The sequence below is a fragment of the Thermobia domestica genome, chromosome 2, assembly GCF_964235325.1.
Source record: "Thermobia domestica chromosome 2, izTheDome1.hap1.1, whole genome shotgun sequence".
NCBI classification, from domain to species: Eukaryota; Metazoa; Arthropoda; class Insecta; order Zygentoma; family Lepismatidae; genus Thermobia; species Thermobia domestica.
The window spans coordinates 88,027,127-88,047,456 of NC_137455.1; the positions used below are offsets into that span (position 1 = coordinate 88,027,127).

At 35.6% G+C, this 20,330-nt stretch overlaps 1 protein-coding gene across 4 annotated transcripts in view; it reads left to right on the top strand.

Moving 5' to 3' along the window:
• The window catches only part of Dhc36C (Dynein heavy chain at 36C), a 365,150-nt gene that overhangs the window by 147,496 nt on the left and 197,324 nt on the right, over positions 1–20,330 (top strand). For all 4 annotated transcript variants that reach the window (XR_014128870.1, XR_014128871.1, XM_081743777.1 and 1 more), the window contains 2 exons: positions 10,374–10,499; positions 15,208–15,429. Coding sequence is in view for 2 of the 4 variants with exons in the window: in XM_081743777.1 (XP_081599903.1) it covers positions 10,374–10,499; positions 15,208–15,429 (348 nt within the window). In the remaining 2 variants the exon portion in view is untranslated. The remainder of the gene's footprint in view (positions 1–10,373; positions 10,500–15,207; positions 15,430–20,330) is intronic.

Consider the following 20,330-nt stretch of genomic DNA (forward strand, 5'->3'; position numbering starts at 1 on the left):
ATTTCGGAAAAATTCCGGAATTCAGAAAAAATTCGGAATTCGGAAAAATTCCGGATTTCGGAAAAATTCCGACATTCGGAAAAAATCCGGAATTTAGAAAAAATCGGAATTTTTCCGAGAACCGGAATTTTTCCGATTTTACTTTCCGGATTCCGGAAAGTAAAAATTCTGGAATTGGCCATCCTTAGCTAGTAGCTGTTAAAAGAGAAACACAATAATGAATAGGCTATATATACTGTATTAATTTCTTGTAGTTGGATATGTCTTTATCATTTACGTAGACAATTGCTACTGCAGTTATTTACTACTTTATGAGAAAGGTCTTATTTTCACACACAAAAAAGTCGCCGGTATGTCTCAAACATTATCGCGTTCCCACCTGCAGCTGCTCCAAAGCACTGCAAACTACTTTTTAACCAGGCGAAAGGCAGTGAAGGAAAATAAATCTCAACAAATATTCTAATAACATTCGCTTATTGTCAACATACCTACAGTGAGCGCAGAAAGTGTTCGTACACCGTGCATACTTTATATTGAAAACAGCTAGCATGAGAACGGGAGGTGGAAAATATATATACCAGGTGGAATATATATAATTCTGTATAACCAGAATTAAGACTACACATTCATACATTTTATTTCTATATACAAGAGAAAGGCCAAACAAACACAATCACTGTTAGGTTCAGAAGAAAAGAGAGAATTCCTTTTTTGTAAACGCAAAAAGTCACCGTACACTTATGCTTGAATTAATGCTTATAAAGTATATTAAGTTATTTAATATTTTGTGGGATTACCCTGTGCGTTAATGATTGTCTGTAGTCTTCGTGGCATTGATTTCACCTGTAGTAGTTCGTAGTTCTGTAGCTTCGGGACTGATTATGTCCCATTCTTCTTGAATAGCTTTTCTTAGGCCTTCTTTAGTAGACAAGCTGTGCCTTCTGATTCTTGTCTCCAGAACAAATCATAGATGTTCTATGGGGTTCATGTCTGGGGATTGGGGAGGTGTGCGAAGCTGTTTCAAGGTATTATAGAGTCAGGGGCGGATCCAGAGGGGGGCGATCGGGGCGATCGCCCCCCACAACAGGAAACTCTTATTTTATATATATAAATAAACCCATCCATAACAAGTTTGGAGCTCTTAAAAGTAGCAGTATTACCGCCGACCGCTCCCCCCAGAAGTCCGTCCTGGATCCGCCCCTGGCAAACCTTGCAGACATGCCTCGTTCAACAGTACAAACAATATTTGCGATGTATAATGTTTCTATCACTGTGCGAAACCATAAAAAAATAATAAAAAAAATAATAATAAAAAAAAAGAACTGGAAGACCAAGAGTGTTGAGTGAACAAGTTAAACGTTACATTATTAGGGAAAGAAAAAAGGTTACAAAAAGTAGTGCTGTGCAATTGGCAACGGATCTGGAAACACGCGGTGTTAAAGTATCAGCCAGTACAGTGCGGAATATTTGCAGGGTATCATGGTCGGATAGCCAGGAAAATGTTCTGGATGAACAAGACAAATCGTATAAAGAGACTAAAGTTTAAAAAAGAGTATAAAGATAAGGGATCAGGCTTCTTTCTGGAATAGGGTCATATTTTCGGACGAAAGTAAATTTAATTTTATCGAGTCCAATGGGAGGCGTATGGTATGGCGCAAGGTGAATACAGAGATGAATCTTCAAAATCTCGTCCCTAAAGTAGGACACGGAGGAGGGTCCGTGCTCGTCTGGGGTTGTATGAGTGCCTCAGGAGTGGGTCGTCTCCACCTTATTGATGGAGTGATGATCCACAAAGTGTATATTAACATATTAAAGGAATATATCCATACTAGTGCGCAGAAGATGGTTCTTGAAAACAATTTATTGTTCAGCAAGACAACGACTCCAAACATACAGCGGAAAATACTCGATTGTGGCTACTCTATACAGGGGCGGATCCAGGACGGACTTCTGGGGAAGGGGCGGTCGGCAGTAATACTGCTACTTTTAAGAGCTCCAAACTTGTTATGGATGGGTTTATTTATATATAAAATAAGAAAGTTTCCTCTTGTGGGGGGGGGGGCGATGGCCCCGATCGCCCCCCTCTGGATCTGCCCCTGGGGTTTGCTATCTTTCTCAAAGACTTACCCTTCTTATGCACTTTAATAATTACTTTTCTTGTCTCCTCATTTGTTTCTGTTCGGTTGCTTCCCATTTCGACAGCCCACCGTGCAGTTTTTTCACTCCTATTCACAACTAAACTCATTCTGTTACTCGTCATGCTATACAGAGGTGTATACTCAGGTGAATACTAGTGAATCCCAGTTGTGGTATCTTTGTTTCGTATTCGTACGTCAGGCGTACGATCACTTTTTGCGTCTACTCTATACATTTTCTACGGAATTTATTTACTTTCTGACCATTAAACTTGTCTTTGTGGTTCTTTATTGATATATTCATAAAGCTTAGTTTTCATTATTCATATTGTGTGTGTTATTACACTTCTTAAATTTTCTGTTTCTTTTTCGCAGGCATTCTCGTTTCAATAGCATAGGTGTGCGAACACTTTCTGCGCTCACTGTATGTACAGTAAATACAAATTTATAATTTTTGACTTTACGAAGTATACAATGTAATTGTTCAATAATTAACATAAGCAGGCATTCATTAATTTATATTAATATAATAATTAACAAAACTAATAAGCGGGTGATTGATGACTCAGTGGTAGAGTTTTCATCTATGGTATTCTAACCCAGGACATGTGGGTTTTCGATGGCTAATTTTGTGTTCGAAAATTTTCCCGGTGGTACTCTTGGTTTCCTTTCTTGTATTTGTTCCATCATCACTCATTAACGAACTTAGTTTATCAAAACTCTATAGCCATATATTCATTCTGTCCGTCAGTGAAACAAACAGTCTCAAGAACTATCTGATGGATTACCAATCAATTTTGGCCATGATGTACAGAGTCAATAGTTAAGAATCGAGTTCCCTGATGAATGTAATATTCAAACCGGAAGCGGTACAAATCAACCATTTCCGGTTTTAACGTTAATCATTATATAGTAAATATGGTAATAGATAGCGAGAAGCGGTTTCCAGTAATCGACATATATAACATTCATGTAGATAGAATGTTACCCAGTTTGTGCATCTGCTGAAAATAATGAGCTTAGGTATTTAGAGAGCATTTTCCGCTTTAGAAAATGTGTGCTTGGTAAAGAATGTAGAGAATTAGCTGAGTCAGGCACGTAGCTAGAAAATGGTAATAGGAAGGGGGGGTCTGTCACGAAATACTGTGGTTATTTACCAGGGGCTCAATCATTCTAAACTATTTTATTGGCAACATATATTGGTTCGTTTAGCCAAGATTTCTAATGGGGGCATGATATGAAATACTGTGGTTACACACCAGAGGCTCGATCAATCTAAATATTTTACTGACAACATACCCATATTGATTGGTTAGGACAATAAAATGAGGATATATTAGTAAGTATTTTAATAAGAAGCTATGAAGAAATCTCGAGTAGAAGAATATAAAAAAAGTATTGAAAAAGATATCGTCTTCCGAGGTCATTCGAACGGTGTCGAGAATTTTGCGTCTGGGAAATTTGCGCCCTACCTCAAGAACAGGGAAAATTGCGCCTGCGATGTACCTCCACCGGGAAGTTTGAGCCCTTCGAAATAAAAGAACCTATTGGAGCTTACGCATTTCCTCGGAGGGGCTGACATTACAACATAAACAATCCTCCCCCCACAACCATGCCATTTGTGATTTATTTTCGTTGTGGCTATATAAGGGGAGAATAAACTTCAATATAAGCCAAAAGAACACAACGGATCAACGCAATCACTGCTTCTTCCAGAGATGATTTTGGGGGAACACTGGCCTCCCCAGAGCTCTCAGAGTGCCCCCTCGGAGGAGACCAAAATAATACGTCTATAATATAATAATAAATAGAATAGTACCAGCAATGACCCCCCTCCGGAATACTAAATGTGCCCCCCGGAACATTTTTCCTGAAAGAACGACTGAACGCAATTGTGTGTTTGAAGTGTAATTCCAGCAAGTAAACACACTGTACATAGTTTTCTTGATAATATTACTGAACTGATTTTACATTCACTTTACATTTTCTTTTCTATATTTTGTGTCCTGAAAAGCCAAACAACTCGCAAGGATTGTGAACAGAGATATCTGGGTAGAGCCAAACAGCCTTTTGTAGATTAAATTATACTCTTTGATTATATTAATAAATAATTAAATATCAGTCATTTATACGTTTATTGTAAATTGTGTAGTATAATGAAAAATTGTATTTGTATGGATTGCCCTTTAGTGAACTAAAATTGTATTTTTTTCATTTGTTCGGAATATTATAACGGATGGAGTAACTCACTGAGACGATGAGAGGCAAGCCTAGTTCAAGTGCGAGTGGAAGTTACTTTACACAATACAATAATAAGTTGAATTGTAGGGCGCTAACATCCCAGTGCAAATATATTGCGAGCGCATTTTTTCCTATTTTTGTGGTAGGGCGCAAATTTCCCGGGCGCAAAATTCTCGCATTCAAGGAAAATATAATGTCCGTGAAGTTGACAAGCCACTTATGTCAGACTCCAATTTCGACTTTAAACGTCGCTAGTGCTACGTTAGTGTTCGATAGTGATGCAAATCGTTAGTACTCCAACTGCATGCCAACACGCCCACTTCTAAGAATCATCTCAAAAATGAGGTTAACCGTTAGAGCAAGTAAGTGCTCATTAGTGCCATTAACATTAACGTTAATGCCTCCATCGTACGGCCCTTTGAGTAATAATAACACCACGTTTTTTGCTAGTCTCAATGCGTCCCTATATTCTCGCGAACATTCTGACGTGCCCAAGTTAGTTACTTTTTTTGGGGGGGGGGGACTATTGTTTATTTGTTATTGTTTATTGTTTATTGCTAGTCTGCAGAGTAGTCCTTACATTGTCCTTGATAATCAATGCGTATTTACAAGCAATTTGTTATTACTGTTAGAAGGTATCAAAAAACAACAGATAAAATCTACTACTTAACGGTTCATATTTTTCTTTTACAGTACATAAACGATTAATAATAACAACAATAATAATAATAATAATAATAATAATAATAATAATAATAATAATAATAATATTAATAATAATAATAATAAGACTATTCCAGCATAAGAGTTATCAATTGCATCACACTGGCAACAAGCGATGCATATTTTAACTTCATAAAAAATCGTTTCTCACGATTTTCTGGGAAACTACGTATGATAACATCTTCATTATGTCAAGTTGTTTATCTCAGTGTGATATATGTCTTACCTCTGGACAATATCACAGTAAAACAAAAATTAAATATTAGGAGTACATCGTACTTTTGGACTACATCTCATTAACCATGGGAAGATTGAGTAGTGTATACTTTAGGATGTAAGTTTCAGCTTAACTTGCATCATACATTCTTAGGATTACAAAAAGGAAATTTGTTCGTTTGCATTTGAACAAAATTCTTAGAATTACAAAAAAGAAAAAATATTTTTTCCGAAATCCGGAATTTTTCCGAATTCCGGATTTTTTCCGAATTCCGGATTTTTTCCGAAATCCGGAATTTTCCCGAATTCCGGATTTTTTCCGAATTCCGGATTTTTTCTGAATTCCGGAATTTTTCCGAAATCCGGAATTTTTCTGAATTCCGGAATTTTTCCGAAATCCGGAATTTTTCCGAATTCCGGAATTTTTCCGATTTTACTTTCCGGATTCCGGAAAGTAAAAATTCCGGAATTGGCCATCCCTAATAGATAGATAGATAGATAGATAGATAGATAGATATAGGATAAGTCCATAAGTCTTAGTACAGTAGATTATTTTGGAAACAAATATGATTAAAGCAAATCTGACTAGCGGAGGGCGGACTTGGGTAAAGGAGCTACCGATTGATGCATGCGTGGTGAATGGCAGCCATCTTGAATCAAGGTTAATTTTTTTCAAATGGAAAGGTAGGCATATAACACATCAATTAACACTTTTTTTTTTTTATTTTTAAGGGGAATGCAGTCCCGCAAGCAGAAATGCGTTATCATGTCCTGTTCCAAAATTATGACGCCCCAAAGTTGACGGTTTTCTGTTTCCCTGCAGGGATAGCGACATGGCACTAACGCTGCAAGAAAGACGTGACGCCCCAAATTTGACAGGTTTTCTTTTCGTTGCAGGTAGAGCAAATGGCACTGACGAAGCAGGAGATCATTCTAATGCCTGGGGAAAGAAGCTGTCGTATGATTGCCCAGGACTTCAACGCGCGCCACCCCGAAAGACCTCCAATAAGCCACAACACCGCTAGCTACCTCATTAGGAAATTCAGTGTAACTGCTAATGTTGGTGACAGACCACGGTCTGGTTCCCCACGAACCACGACAGATGAGGAGACATCCACAATGGTGTTTGCTGCGAGTGTGAAAAGTCCGAAGCGCAGTACAAGACAACTATCAGCGATAACAGGCGTACCATGTGCTTCTGTGATGAGGATTCTCCATACGAACAAGTGGTATCCCTTCAAGCTTCAGCTTGTCCACAACCTTTCAGAGGATGATCCAGACCGGCGCATGGAATTCGCCAATTGGGCTTTGTCACAATATGACCGAGATCCGCATTTCCCAGACAGCGTTCTCTTCATAGACGAGGCAGACATTTATTTGGATGAAGTGAATCGCCAAAATATGCGATATTGATCGGATGCAAACCCACATGCGATCAATCCCTGCAAGAGGGTTACCCCTGCTTATATCATGGTGGGGTGGCATATGGAACACGTCGATCATAGGACCCTTATTCATTCCTGGTACCCTAAATGGTGTCCGATATCTGGACATGTTACAGGAGTTGGTGTTTCCGTTTCTTCTCCGCCCTGATGCCACCTTGCCACGATATTTTCAGCAAGATGGTGCCCCACCGCACTATGCGCTGCCTGTGCAGGAATGCTTGGATCTACATTTTCCTGGACGTTAGATCAGTCGCCGAGGCCCTGTGGAGTGGCCAGCCCGGTCGCCGGACATCACTCCCTTGGATTTTTTTTTATGGGGACACTTAAAAAGAAGAAGATTCGGGATGTTGCACACCTACAGGGACGTAGTCAGGACGCCTGTGATAACATCACCCCCGCTGTGTTGTTACGGGCTCAGGAGGATTGGATTAAGAGACTCCGCTTGTGTGTTACAATGGACGGGAAACATGTGGAGCACATCCTGTAGGTGGGACTTTGTGGCATCATAACTTTGGAACGGGACACGATAACGCATTTATGCTTGCAGGACTGCATTCCCCTGCAAAAAGCAGTGTTAGTTGATGTGTCACATGCCTACCTTCCCATTTGAAAAAATTAACCTTGATCCAAGATGGCCGCCATTTATCACGCATTCATTAGTCGGTAGCTCCTTTACCCAAGTCCGCCCTTCGCTAGTCAGATTTGCTTTAATCATGTTTGTTTCCAAAATAATCCACTGTACTAAGACTTATGGAATATATATAGTAAAAAGACAGTGATGTGTAAACGGAGCAGACACAACTCAACGTATGCTTTGGTTGAGAATTATATGGAAAGTCTGAAAGGAGAAGAAAAGGAAGAGAAATAAGGCATTGGGTTAGAAGACCAGTATAGATTAAAACTTATCCAAGATTCTGTCCAAAGGTTAAAGGAACTGCAACATTTGCCTTACGTCGAAATGACACTGGTTTGCTTAATAAGTTTTCTCAGGCTAAAGTCTTTGTAGAAAGTTGGGCATACAAGCAGCGATGTGTACAGAAAATCCTCCTTGACTATTGGAAAAATTAAGTTTACCTTTGTACAGTACTTTTTCTGTTCATTGTGTTTTGCATGTATTAATTCGTGGTAGAAATAAATACTGTAAATTGACTAAAGTACGTACAGCATCTTATTTTGTCTCAGTATGTCCATAATATGCACGCATTTTTGCCCCTAGGTCTACCTTCGTTAACCGGAATCCTATCTTTAACGGGAAGTTTTGGAAGTCCCGTTCACTTCTGCTAAATTGGCAGATTTTACTGTATTACCTGACTTATGAATATTAAATACTAGGGAGCCGAAGTACACCATGTCCACTTTACATTGCTCACATCTTTTAACGTATGAATCAATTGGAGAAGGATAATAAAAATTGGATACTAAGCAAATATGATTTGGGAGAAATAGTGTCACATATTTTACTCAAGAACAGATCAGTTTTGCCAACCTAAAATAAACATATTTATTAATGGCACTATGCCAGCTAATTATGTATTATAAAGCTGCATATAAAACGAAAACCTACAAGACCACACTCGTCAGTCAGTATAAATATAGTCAGTTGAAATACTTCTGCAGCAATAAAAATGCAAAGTAAGAATAACAGGAAAATAAATATGTAAAATCACATAGCGTTATATATTTTGAATATCATGATGACAAATCATGGATAATTAGGATCCAAGTTAGAGAAACTTGTAAACGTTTAGAATATTATCAAAAAGACCTGTATCTCAGAAAAGATGTGAGTGCAGGATATACGTCTCTCATATCCTATATAGAAAATTTTCAGAGATTAATAAATCTCACCGTTTCATCAAACTGGTATCTCAAACCCTTTCTCTAATTATCTTTTCTATTCGTAATATTGAAAAATTATTGTAACCTATGAAGCAAAAGCAATAATTCTAGTACACATAGCAGTTAAAGATAATTTGAGCAGTATTGCGAACTGGTTACATATTTTTCATCTTTTGCAAAGGTTTGAAATATTAGAGATGCGTGTAAAGGGCATTATAATTCTTATGCCTACGAAATAATTTAAATCATAAGATTTAATACTTGTAGATAATTTTCATACTTAGGCCTTTATCCATATCTGAAGTGTTTGCAAATTTAAAATACCATTGGTACGGTACGTGTGTTTCTCCTTCATTCTTAGGTGGATATTAGCTGTTAAAGAAGAACAAGGGAAAATCTGTAAATAATTCACACTGTTTATTCCTGTCACAATTTTATGAAAAGTCGAATCAAACTCCGTCCATAAGGAAACTGTGTCTTACCTACTTTTCAATGTAAGAACCTAAACAGTCTTGACATTTCTTTTAGCGTGACACGTGCTTTAATATTTCTTGTTAAAAAAAAAAAAAAAAAAAAAAAAAAAAAAAAAAAAAAAAAAAAAAAAAAAAAAAACAGCGGACTACGAGTCGAATTTCCAGCCGAATCAAATCGTTGTTACCCCATGAATCATTCAAGAAGACACATGAGATAAAAGTCTGAAGATACAAGGTCCAGATTGTTTGGTAGTACTGGAACAACTAGCTAGACTCAGCAATCCTGACACGAGTGTGTTGAAAAGCTTGAAGTGAGCGATATTGAGTCGAATACTGACGTTAGAACACTTGCGATCGTAAGCGTTTATAGATAGAGATATACAATCGTGTTGCTGGAAAAATAGTAATGTGAAATTTGACCAGCACATTAACTTAAAATTCGTAGTAAAGTTGATTAAATTTTTGAGTGAATATGTGAAACTGTTATAGATAATGTACAGTGATAATGATGTCACTATTATATGTGTTCGAGTAGCACTGATACTTGGCTATGGGACGCGAGGACGTTAGATAATGAAAGGCTGGCTGTTCTTTCATGATAACAACAAAAGAAGTGAGAGAATTGTAGAGAATCCATTAAAACCGGATTAGAAGTAAAAGCATAGAGAATGGGGCAAAATTATATTCACTGATAGAAGTCATAACAAAGCTAGGAAATGGTAAATAAATTAAATGTTCTTCATTTTCCATTCGTAGTTAATTCTTTGATTTAAGAAGCCCAGAGGTTCATCGCCATAGAAACGAAAAAATACCGATCACAACGATCACTGCGTCGTGGAGCAAAAACATTAGACATTTCCTTTGTGAGCGTGTAGACAATCTTCAAACGTGGTTTGCGTCGATATCTAAACAAGTTTTGAATCATAATATTGATTGTATGTTGTGTTGGTTCCTGTTTCACCCATACTGTTTGCAGAATGTTCTTCGAATTGTTTCCGGGTGTTGTTGCATTTGAGTACTGTTAGACGATGAAAATCCGTTTCTCCAAATTGTATGAAGCCATGTATTGGCTGACCTTGCGAATGCGGATTTTATTGGCATGTAAAGCTGAAATTCTGACATTTTCTGCAGCTAACCATGAGGTTTGGTAACTTTACCTGCAGCAAGATGAGGAATATATTGCTTTGCTTTTGGATAGTCATTTTTTTTTTTAACACCGTGCACATAGTAGTGAACATGAATTCTAATGTAGTTACTATAGTTATGGTATTAGTTAATTCTAAAGTCTTTTTCGCTTACAGGAGCTGTCACCAACATCAGATTCGAATCTTGTCAAATCATTAATGAATTTATACGATTGCTTTCTGGATGAGTACCATGATGAAAAGTTTACTATTTCAGATTTAGATTTACGAGCTCAATTAGAGGTGAGTTATATGTTTTAATTTGCATTTGAATAGTGTTTTCACAGATCGCTTTTCTTTTCAATTGTGTTCATTATATCTTATAGGCAGGCCCGAACTATTTTGTGCTCGAGCACAGAGCGGCAAAATTTTGGATTTTTGTTTTTAAAAAAAATCACACTAAAGTAATATTTAAAACTAGCAACCCGCAGAGTCCCGCGCAAGCGCGAGAAAATATGTTCACGTGTTTAATTCGCTGTAAGTACAGTAGTACTAATTAGCTAGCTTATCTGATTATTTTTTTAGTGCCATCCTCTCCCACCCGCACTCCAAGGGGTGAGGATAAACTTGAACATCATAAAAACTGATACCGTTAAACTCAGCGACTTCGAAGACTATGAATTCAACACTTACATGTGTTGTTCTCGAATACTTTTAAAATCGTGCCCCCTCCCTTGGGAGTAAAGTATGACTTTGAATTGGATGAAAACTGTCAGTATTCATCTCAGCGACCCCAAAGACTGTAAATTCAACTCTAATATAGGTTTCGGTGGTAGTAGAGAAATTATTTAGAGCACAGGGGCGCACAATGTGTAAATACGGGCCTGCTTATAGGTAACATGTTCATATTTATTATAACGAAAGTCTGAAAGTGCATATTAATAGAATAGAATATTTATTGTCATTAAACTACATTTGTTGCAATAGACAGCGTCAACATATAAACAAGTATATATAAAGAAAGAAAAAAGTTACAATTGACACTTTTCTTCAAATTCGTCAATATTATAAATAGAATTATTTACAAGAAAAGATTTACAATGTTTTTTGATATCAATATCACATCATTTGTATATACACTGGTAATATATTATGTAGTTTCATACCAGAGGCGTCTCCTGACACAGATATTAGGGCGTTGGCAAAAAAGGAAAATTATATCAACCCTCACAACCATAGGCAAAACTAGAGGGCCCCCCCTCTCCCCAGGCCCACCCATATTTTTTTTACTGATCGAAAATAATGTGATAATTTTACCTCAATTTACGCATAGCTGAAAATCAAAAACAAGCTATTATTCACTTACAATTAGTTGAATTCCAGCTAGAATCGTCTTTCTTTTCGTAGAAACCTCTGGATTACTGTTTTATAAACAGTAATAGGAGGTCCAAAACCGTAAATCTTGAGGATGACCCACTAACGACAAAGTAAATGAAAATTAGGGGGGAAAAAAGGCAGAATGGAAAACCGTTCTCTAGCTTAACGTCCAGGCTTTTTTTTTTTTTTTTTTTCAACTGACCCTTTGAACTCAACTTTATAGGAACGAGAGAAAAATTATGATGGTTGTTTTCACCGTGTTCCTTACATGTATTTTTGGCAAGAAGTCGATTGCAGCCTAACTTATGAATTGAACGATATGTTTAACAATAAAAAAGTGCGTTGATCATATCCCCCCTCAAATAAAATGTATCCCGTATTGCTATAAAATATCTGTACATCCACAGATAATGGCAACGCTTGAGACAAGGAGAAAACTCAAGACGTTGACTTTCTAAACAACGCCTTATATCACAGAAGCACGAGGTGAGAAACGAAGCGCATGCGCAATATGAGTCTTCTAAAGCAATGAAATTGAAGCCAAAGCGTTCAACGACTTACTGGCAGAGTTGCCTTCTCAGTACATGACGGAGATCGCACAGCACTTCTCAGTTCTTCTGCACTTCAACAGTTGATTCTGTCTCGTTGAAAAAAAAAAAAAAAAATCTAGTTTTGACGATCCGTTTAATTAAATTAAAATACTCTTTTCTTCATTTTTCGTTGGGCGTTAGCACACGACTTGCACACCCAGAGAAGACGCTACTGTTTCATACCTGTATACTTATTACTTCTTTGTGTTATACTTAGCCTAATATGAGGAGTATTTAAGTCATCTTATGTCTCGTATTATATGAATAGATGTTGTTACAGTAACATAAACTGTCTTCATTTTCTCTAACATACATGAGACAACTATAAACATGTAGAAGGAACTGTCATAATTTCTAAATCCTTAAAATATTGTCCACATGATACACTATCAGTTAAATTTTCTATTGCTCTTATGGCTTTGTTCTGCCATTTAAAGACAGTCTGGGCACCAGGTGAGTTACCCCACAAGATTATACTATACTGTAGATGGGAATGAAAAAAGGTGTAATATGCTACAAGAAGCATTGTTTCTGTAACTGTTGTTTTCAGTTTACGTAGCAAAAATAACACTCTAGATAATTTCCTGCATAAATTTTCAGTATGTTCTCTCCAGTTTAATTTCGGATCTAGATGGATTCCCAATAGTTTTACGGAATGGTGCATATCTACCTCAGACATATGATTACTAAGAGAAAACAATATAGTCTCTGTTTTAGATTCATTTATATACAGTTTCTTGTGTTTCAGCCATATAGATGATATTTCCAACATCTCATTGCTTTTAGTTTTAACTGGACCGAGATCAACTGGAATGATCAAATGGATTGAGAATGTAACCATACTCTTGCTTACCATACCGACACGTCAATCACTATGTTCCCCTGTCTGCTGACTGTTCAGTTACACATCTTCATTTTTGAGGTCTGTGCTAAACTCACAGTTTAGCTCTCAGCCTAAGCATATGGGAGCTTTTTCATTCTTGCTGCATGTATGTGTGTGTGTGTAATACTGAATTTCTTGGTAATTACTGGCTGGATCTAAACCAAATTTGGTAGGCAGGTAACCATCGTGTAAGGAATAAGGATCGCTATATTTGGTTGTCGAGCTCGGCCAGGGATAAGCTCGGCTCGGCTTGAATGTAATATTTTATTTCTCGCTATATTGCTATGTGCTATATTTGCCAGATCTGAACGAAATTTGATGGGAAAGTAGTCCATTGTCGAAGGAATAAAGATCGCTATATTTGGTAACCGCAGTAACAGACTTGACTTTTCAGAGCTTTTGAATTCGGTTCATGAAGTGTGTGCCACTTGTTTCAGTCTTGAATTGCTTTGAAGAATTGAAGAAGAAAGAAGAAAAGAATTGAATAACTTTTAGTCTATATGAGTTTATTTTCTGTATCCAGCTAGGGATGTGCTATATTTCGATATATCGGCCGATCAAAATGTTTAAATATCGACATCTAAAAATTACTGATTGCTGTATTGATATTCCGATATTTTTCGGTATTTTGATATCCAATATTTGCACACTTTTCGTTATTTTAATAGTCAATTCTTCGATTTTTCGATAACTTGGTGATCTAAATTTTGATACCTCATATTTAGATATGGTTTGAATTTCAATATTTCGGTAATTTTCGATAATTTGGTATTCGATTTTAGATAGTATGACATTTCTCAAAGTTCAATATTTCTATCAAGCTTCGATTTATTATTGATATCGAAATCTGATATCTCGCATCCTTATTTACAGATATATTTATTAGATTAATAATTTTCATTTTTGATTTTACGAATTATGTGAAAATCTGAGGCCTTTCTCATAGGCTAATGGAGACTGAAGAAAACAAAACGAATAATTAATGGTTTCGAAAAATTAATGAGTCAAAAAAATATAAAGTATCTCGATAAAATCCACGTGCACGATGTTTGCCCACCACAAAATCCCAATAGTATAATAACGTGGGCTTGAGCTTGAAACTCACCAAGCACTCTATCACGAGTATTTATAAACTTACTTAAACCAAGAAAATCTACAACAAGAATGAGTATATTTAATTTCGTCAGTTTATATCAGTTTATCATTATCAACTCTGAGAAACAATCTCCACTTATTTTGTTTTTGTTCGTATTGTTTCATAATTTAAAATATACACATCAAGAATTGACATTAGTTTGAAAGTAATGAAATAGCCGAAAAGTAGGGAAAGTTATTCTTAAGATAAGAGTACATAGAAGAAATAATTAGTTTCCTAAAGAATTTGAATTTATTAAGATATAAAGTTTTCCTTAATTTTATTTTTTTTTATATGTTAACAAAGTATTAGTTTTATAAATGTATATAATTTCGTTCCCTAACTTTTTTTAAAATGCTATTTTGTACACTTAAAGAAGGAAAAGAATATAAGAGTGAACATACATTTCAAGTAGAAATTTTTAGCTTTTTAGATATTTTTCGTAATTTCTATTTTAGTTTAATTGCAATAACTAAAACTCAGCTTTTGGTAAACATTGTTATTTTAAATATTTCTCAAAACTTGAGGTTTATTTATGAACTTTCCAGTACAATCAACTAACGTATCAATATATTTTAGTAAACCTCTTTTTCCATCCTTAGGAAAGAAAAGAAGAAAGAAAATTTACAAGAAAAGATTTTTTTTTAAATTTAACGTCCCACAACTGTGCATTGAGGATAAGAGAGACAATGATGATGATAACGAATGAAATGGTGGAACGAAGAAAGTGGGAGGAAACGAGAAAATCCACACACACGGTGTTTGTCCACTACAGGGTCCACTTGGTGCTCACTGGGATTGAACTAGGGACCCTGTGCATCAGAGGTGAACGCTCTACCACAGGCACCGCGGGTTCTTATTGAAAGCTCTATACACAGGGATAATTGATCGAAATTTTCACTCATATGAACTATAAAGCATGGCAGTTTCCTATAGCGTCTAGTGCACTCAATTCCTGCAAATAAATATTTTATTGTATTATTTCCTTTGTACGTGATGTTTTACAATGAAAATTCTTTTTTGCAGGGAGTGTTCTTTTTTTCATGCGCTTGGGCTCTTGGAGGAAGTTTGGATGGACCCAGCAGACATAAATTTGATGTTCTGTTTCGTGGGCTTTTGCAAAAAGTTTTTCCTGAAGAATTAAAAAAAGAACTGGGTATTGAAGAAGATATACCTCCACTTCTAAAAACGTATATATTTGTACCTCCAGATGAAGATACTATCTTTGATTACAGATATGTTAAAGAGGTGAGTTTTATACATGTACACTCATATTGTAAATAACATAATTCCTGTATGTGAAAACTTAACTTATAATCCTCGGCTCTTTCCTTTCATCATATTTTTAGATAATTTATAATTTTCCAATAGCTCCATTAGACTTCAAGATAATCATTATGTATATAAAAGGATGAATACGCATGGAAGGCAGTACAGGATAATGTACAAGAATGAGTCAACGGAACAATCGCATCGCCGCAGAAGAAGTAGATCAAGATACTCTGGCCTCATCTGTTCTCAGATGTCTGAGGAATTTAATTGCTTTGGGGGGCTTTGTTGTTTTATGCATATTTATGGTGAATAGAAGAAAATTCCACGTCGTGTAAAATAATATTAATTATTTTAATTATCATTATAAAAAATGCGTGAAATTCATTGAAGTTTGTGGTGACGTAAGGGAGGAATCAATAATATGACAGTGGTATGGAAAATTTACTGCAGGCAACGTCTATGATGAGAAATGAACCAGGCATCTGACTATTGCTACAGAAGGTTCATCATGTCGAATTCATCAGAGAGGATCGACGTCGCGGAAATCCATGGAAACTTCAAACTCGGAAGACATTTTGAGAGTGAGAAAGAATTGAATGAAACAGTTATTACGCTTTTGATTGGGTAATCCAAGAGCTCGTTATGTGCTGTGACAACTACTGAATTTCCAGAATGATTATGTAAAAAAGTAACCCAAGTTATGTAGAAATGCAATACAAAGAACTAACAATCATGTCACTAGTAAAAAATGCCCATGCTTCTATAAATTTCCAGTTGTTTTTTTTATACGAATTTGTGGATGCTGAATCCAGTGAAATTATTTTTAAACATATCCGTCCACGGGGTTACAAGAATAAAAAGGAAATAAAAGTTGAGGTCTTTGAGGTATTGATTATGCTAATAGAAAAGTGCCCTGGCCTCGATATATTTCAAATTGCACTTTTTAATACTAATTTGATGATATCTTCCCAAACATGTCCGTCCATGGGACACAAGAAAAAATGACCTAAAAGTTGGGATGTTTATATTTATTTATATCCCACATTTGAGATCGCTTTTCTACGAAGTCCATGGACACGTATGTTTAAAAGTAGTTCCATTGGATTCAACGGTCTCAAATTAGTATAAGAAAGACCATTGGGTTGGGGTGTTCCACCACTGGGATGAGTGGTAATTCAAAGATTCCCAATTTTGAGGTAATTTTTCTTGTGGTCCAATGGACGGAAATGTTTGAATATAGTCCTATTGGATTCATCATTCTCAAAATAGTGTAATAAAAGCAATTTGGAATGTAACCAAGCGTGGATGTTTTTACCAATGGGATAAGAGATACTTCAAAGATTCCAATTTCGAGGTCACTTTTCTCTTGACCCCGTGGAAGAATATGTTTAAAAATAGTTTCCTTGTAAATTAGTCATTAGATTTATTATCCGCAAATTAGTATAAAAAGTGCAATTAAAATTTTATCCAAGCGTGGGCATTTTTACTAGTGGCATAATTGTTAGTTCTTTGGTTTAGGTGTACAGGGTGTTTCAAAAAGAATGACCTGATTTTAAAAGTTCATATGTATTGATAGAAGCATATTACAAAAATGAGAGAAATTGCAAAATACTCACAAAATCTTCAAGTTTTAGCTATGCTATTACTAGACTTCAGATCGATATGCACTAAAAAACGACAAAATATGCATGCAAATATGCGCTAAAATCACGAAAATATGCACTGAAAATATGCAAATATGCACTAAAAATAGTAAATATGCACAAATCAAAAGCTAAAGTTAAGTGAGGAATTTTATTATGTTTAAAGAAAAAAAGTTGTATTACTCGAACTACACATAGTTGGTGTATAACTATGATGCATTCATGCTACAATACACAAATATGTAGTTTCGGTATTTTCTGCAAAAACCTGCATTTATCAGTCAAAACATTACTGTACATCGAGAATGTTCTTTCCGTGTCACGGGTCGTTAAGGGACAGCATTTCAAAGAAGCAGTGTTACTTGCTGATAAATCTGAAATTCGTGTGTCGTTGTTCCGAGGAATCGTTGTTCCGAGGAACACTTTATTTACATTAGACAAGAATTTTATGCCAGGATTCTTCTTGTCTATTCACTGTGCGTTTCAAAGAAATGCTTGTCCGATTGGTCTTGGCGAAGTCTGTTTCGTCTCACAGTCAGTATGTCAAAGTAATATATATAAAGAATGCACCAAGTATCTGTGAATAAAGACTAAATATACTCAGAGAAATAAATAAACATTTCTGGCATAAGCATATAATAAAACCTACCTAGCGAAATTGAACAGGACTCGAAAAATTTCCGTTAAAGGTTTTCAAGTTAACGAAGATAGATCTATGCTTTAAAAAAATAACGTATATACATATAATGAACATAGTGAGATCAAATAAAATGTTGTACATATGCCTACCGTATTTAATTACAGTATTTATTTTTGCTACGAATTAATACACATTAAACTTACAGTGAACAAAAAACTACATACGGTTTCAAAGTCAAAGACAAAATGTAGATGCTTTGCCCTTTTTAGCGCTCCTCCCTCTACTTTTGGCTCCCTTTTGATCTATTGTGTATATATTATGCTCCTTGTTCCATGTCTCTAGGCCAGCTAGAGAACGAGTTATTGGTATTTGGAAATTACTATGTCAATTGCACTTCGTTCAAATACTCGCACGGTATCTAGGGCCTTATATGGCGATGGACTAAAGGTTAAATGTGTAGGGTAACAAGTAAACGAAGCCCTTTACAGACAACGTAGTTCATATACCTAACCTCTCACAGAATGTCTAAAATTTTTCTAAACGCTGCATTCCGGAACTTGAAAATTTCCGTTAAAAAGTATATTTTAACATTCGATGTTCGGAACACAGGTTCCGCCTAATCAAGAGAATTTAACACAACCTTTAAATTCATAGAACCGTGAAATATTTCCGTTTAAAATAAATTTCCGTTTAATAAGGGGCCTGCTGAAGGCAGTTTTTACTGTATTAAAAGCCTGTATTCAAAAAACTTATGGTCTTGTTTAAAAGAAAATAAATCCACTTGATAGTAATTTTTGTATCCAATTATATGTAAACACTAGAATATTTTCTTCTAGCGTAACATTGTCCGTTTCAAACAGCAATAATTACAATATTGATACTTTAAATGGAATAAAGTGATTTGAGCGAGACATGGAGCATGAATGGGAAGAAGATAAAGTTATCGAAAACATAACAGAAGACTTAGTAGGAAAGTTACTTTTGAAAGACCGAAGTGCGTATCAAAGCAACACAAGCTTATATTTAAATACTCTCATTAACTTCTTAAAGGAAAATTTGGGAACTTATCTCAGAACTGCTGTGACAAGTTTTAGATTTTGTAAAGCAAATATTTTAATTAATTGATTTAGAGCTCAATTTCAAAAGGATTATTCATTTCTCTCCGAAATAATTTTTCAATAGTTTCTTTGGGATGAATTCTGTCTTCCTGTAAAAAAAAAAAAGTCACATCTGGGTTGTTTCATAGTTCTATAAACTCCTTACGAATTTAATTTGCTCAGAATTTTGTCCATTTTTGTCCACCCAGGAAAGAAAATTGTACCATTCAAATTACTAAAGAAGAGCCATTTCAAAATTTCGTCCACTTCGATCACCTGTAATGTGACATCTTCAAATTCGACTTTTAACTATCTCAGAATTTTGTCCATTTTTGTCCACCCAACAACGAATTTTGTACCATTCAAGTAAATGAGGAAGGATCATGTCAAAATTTCGGCCACTTCGATCGCCTGTAGTGCGACTGTCAATTTTGAATTTTATCTAGCTCAGAATTTTGTCCAATTTTTGTCCATTTTTGTACAGCCAAGAACAAATTTTATACCATTCAAATAAACGAGGGAGGACCATTTCAAAATTCAGCCACATCGATCATCTGTAGTGCATCTCTAAGTTCGAATTTTAACAAGCATAAAATTTTGTTCAGTTTTTGTGCATTCATATACCACCAACAAAACATTTTGTACCATTAAAATAAACAAGGGAGGGTCATTTCAAAAATTGGCCACTTCGATTATCTGTAGTGTGACATCTTCAAATTCGAATTTTAATTAGCTCAGAATTTTGTCCAATTTCCGTACATTTTTGACCAACAACATTTGTACCATTCAAATTAATAAAGGAGGGCATTTTAAAATTTTGGCAATTTCGATCACCATTAGTGTGTTATCTTTAAATTCAAATTCTAACTAGCTTAGAATTTTCCCTATTTTTTTGTAGATTTTTGTACCACCAAGATAGTTGAAATTCGAATTTGAAAAGGTCTCACTACAGGTGATGGAAGTGGCCAAATTTTTAGATGATCGTCCCTGGTTTTTCAATGGTACAGAATTTATTCCTGGTTGTACAAAAATGTTCAAAAATTCGACATAATTCTGAGCTTATTAAAATTCGTATTTAGAGATGTACTACAGGTGATCGAAGTAGCCGAAATTTTGAAATGACCCTCCCCCGTTTATTTGAATGGTACAAAAATTTTTTCTTGGGTGGACAAAAATGGACAAAAATTGGATAAAATTCTGAGCAAGTTGAAATTCGAATTTGAAGATTTCGCACTGCACATGATCGAAGTGGCCGAAATTGTGAAATGGTCCTTCTTTGTTAATTTGAATGTTACATTTTTTCTTGGGTGGACAAAAGTGGACAAAATTCTGATCAAATTAAAATTCGAATTTGAAGATGTACTACAACTAAATGGACCCAGATTTTTCTTTTGGTATTCTTATACTGCTACAGGATCACCAATTTCAAATCCACACACACACACACACACAAGAGTAACAAATTTAACTTCCGAGATGGGTAACGTGGAAATTTGG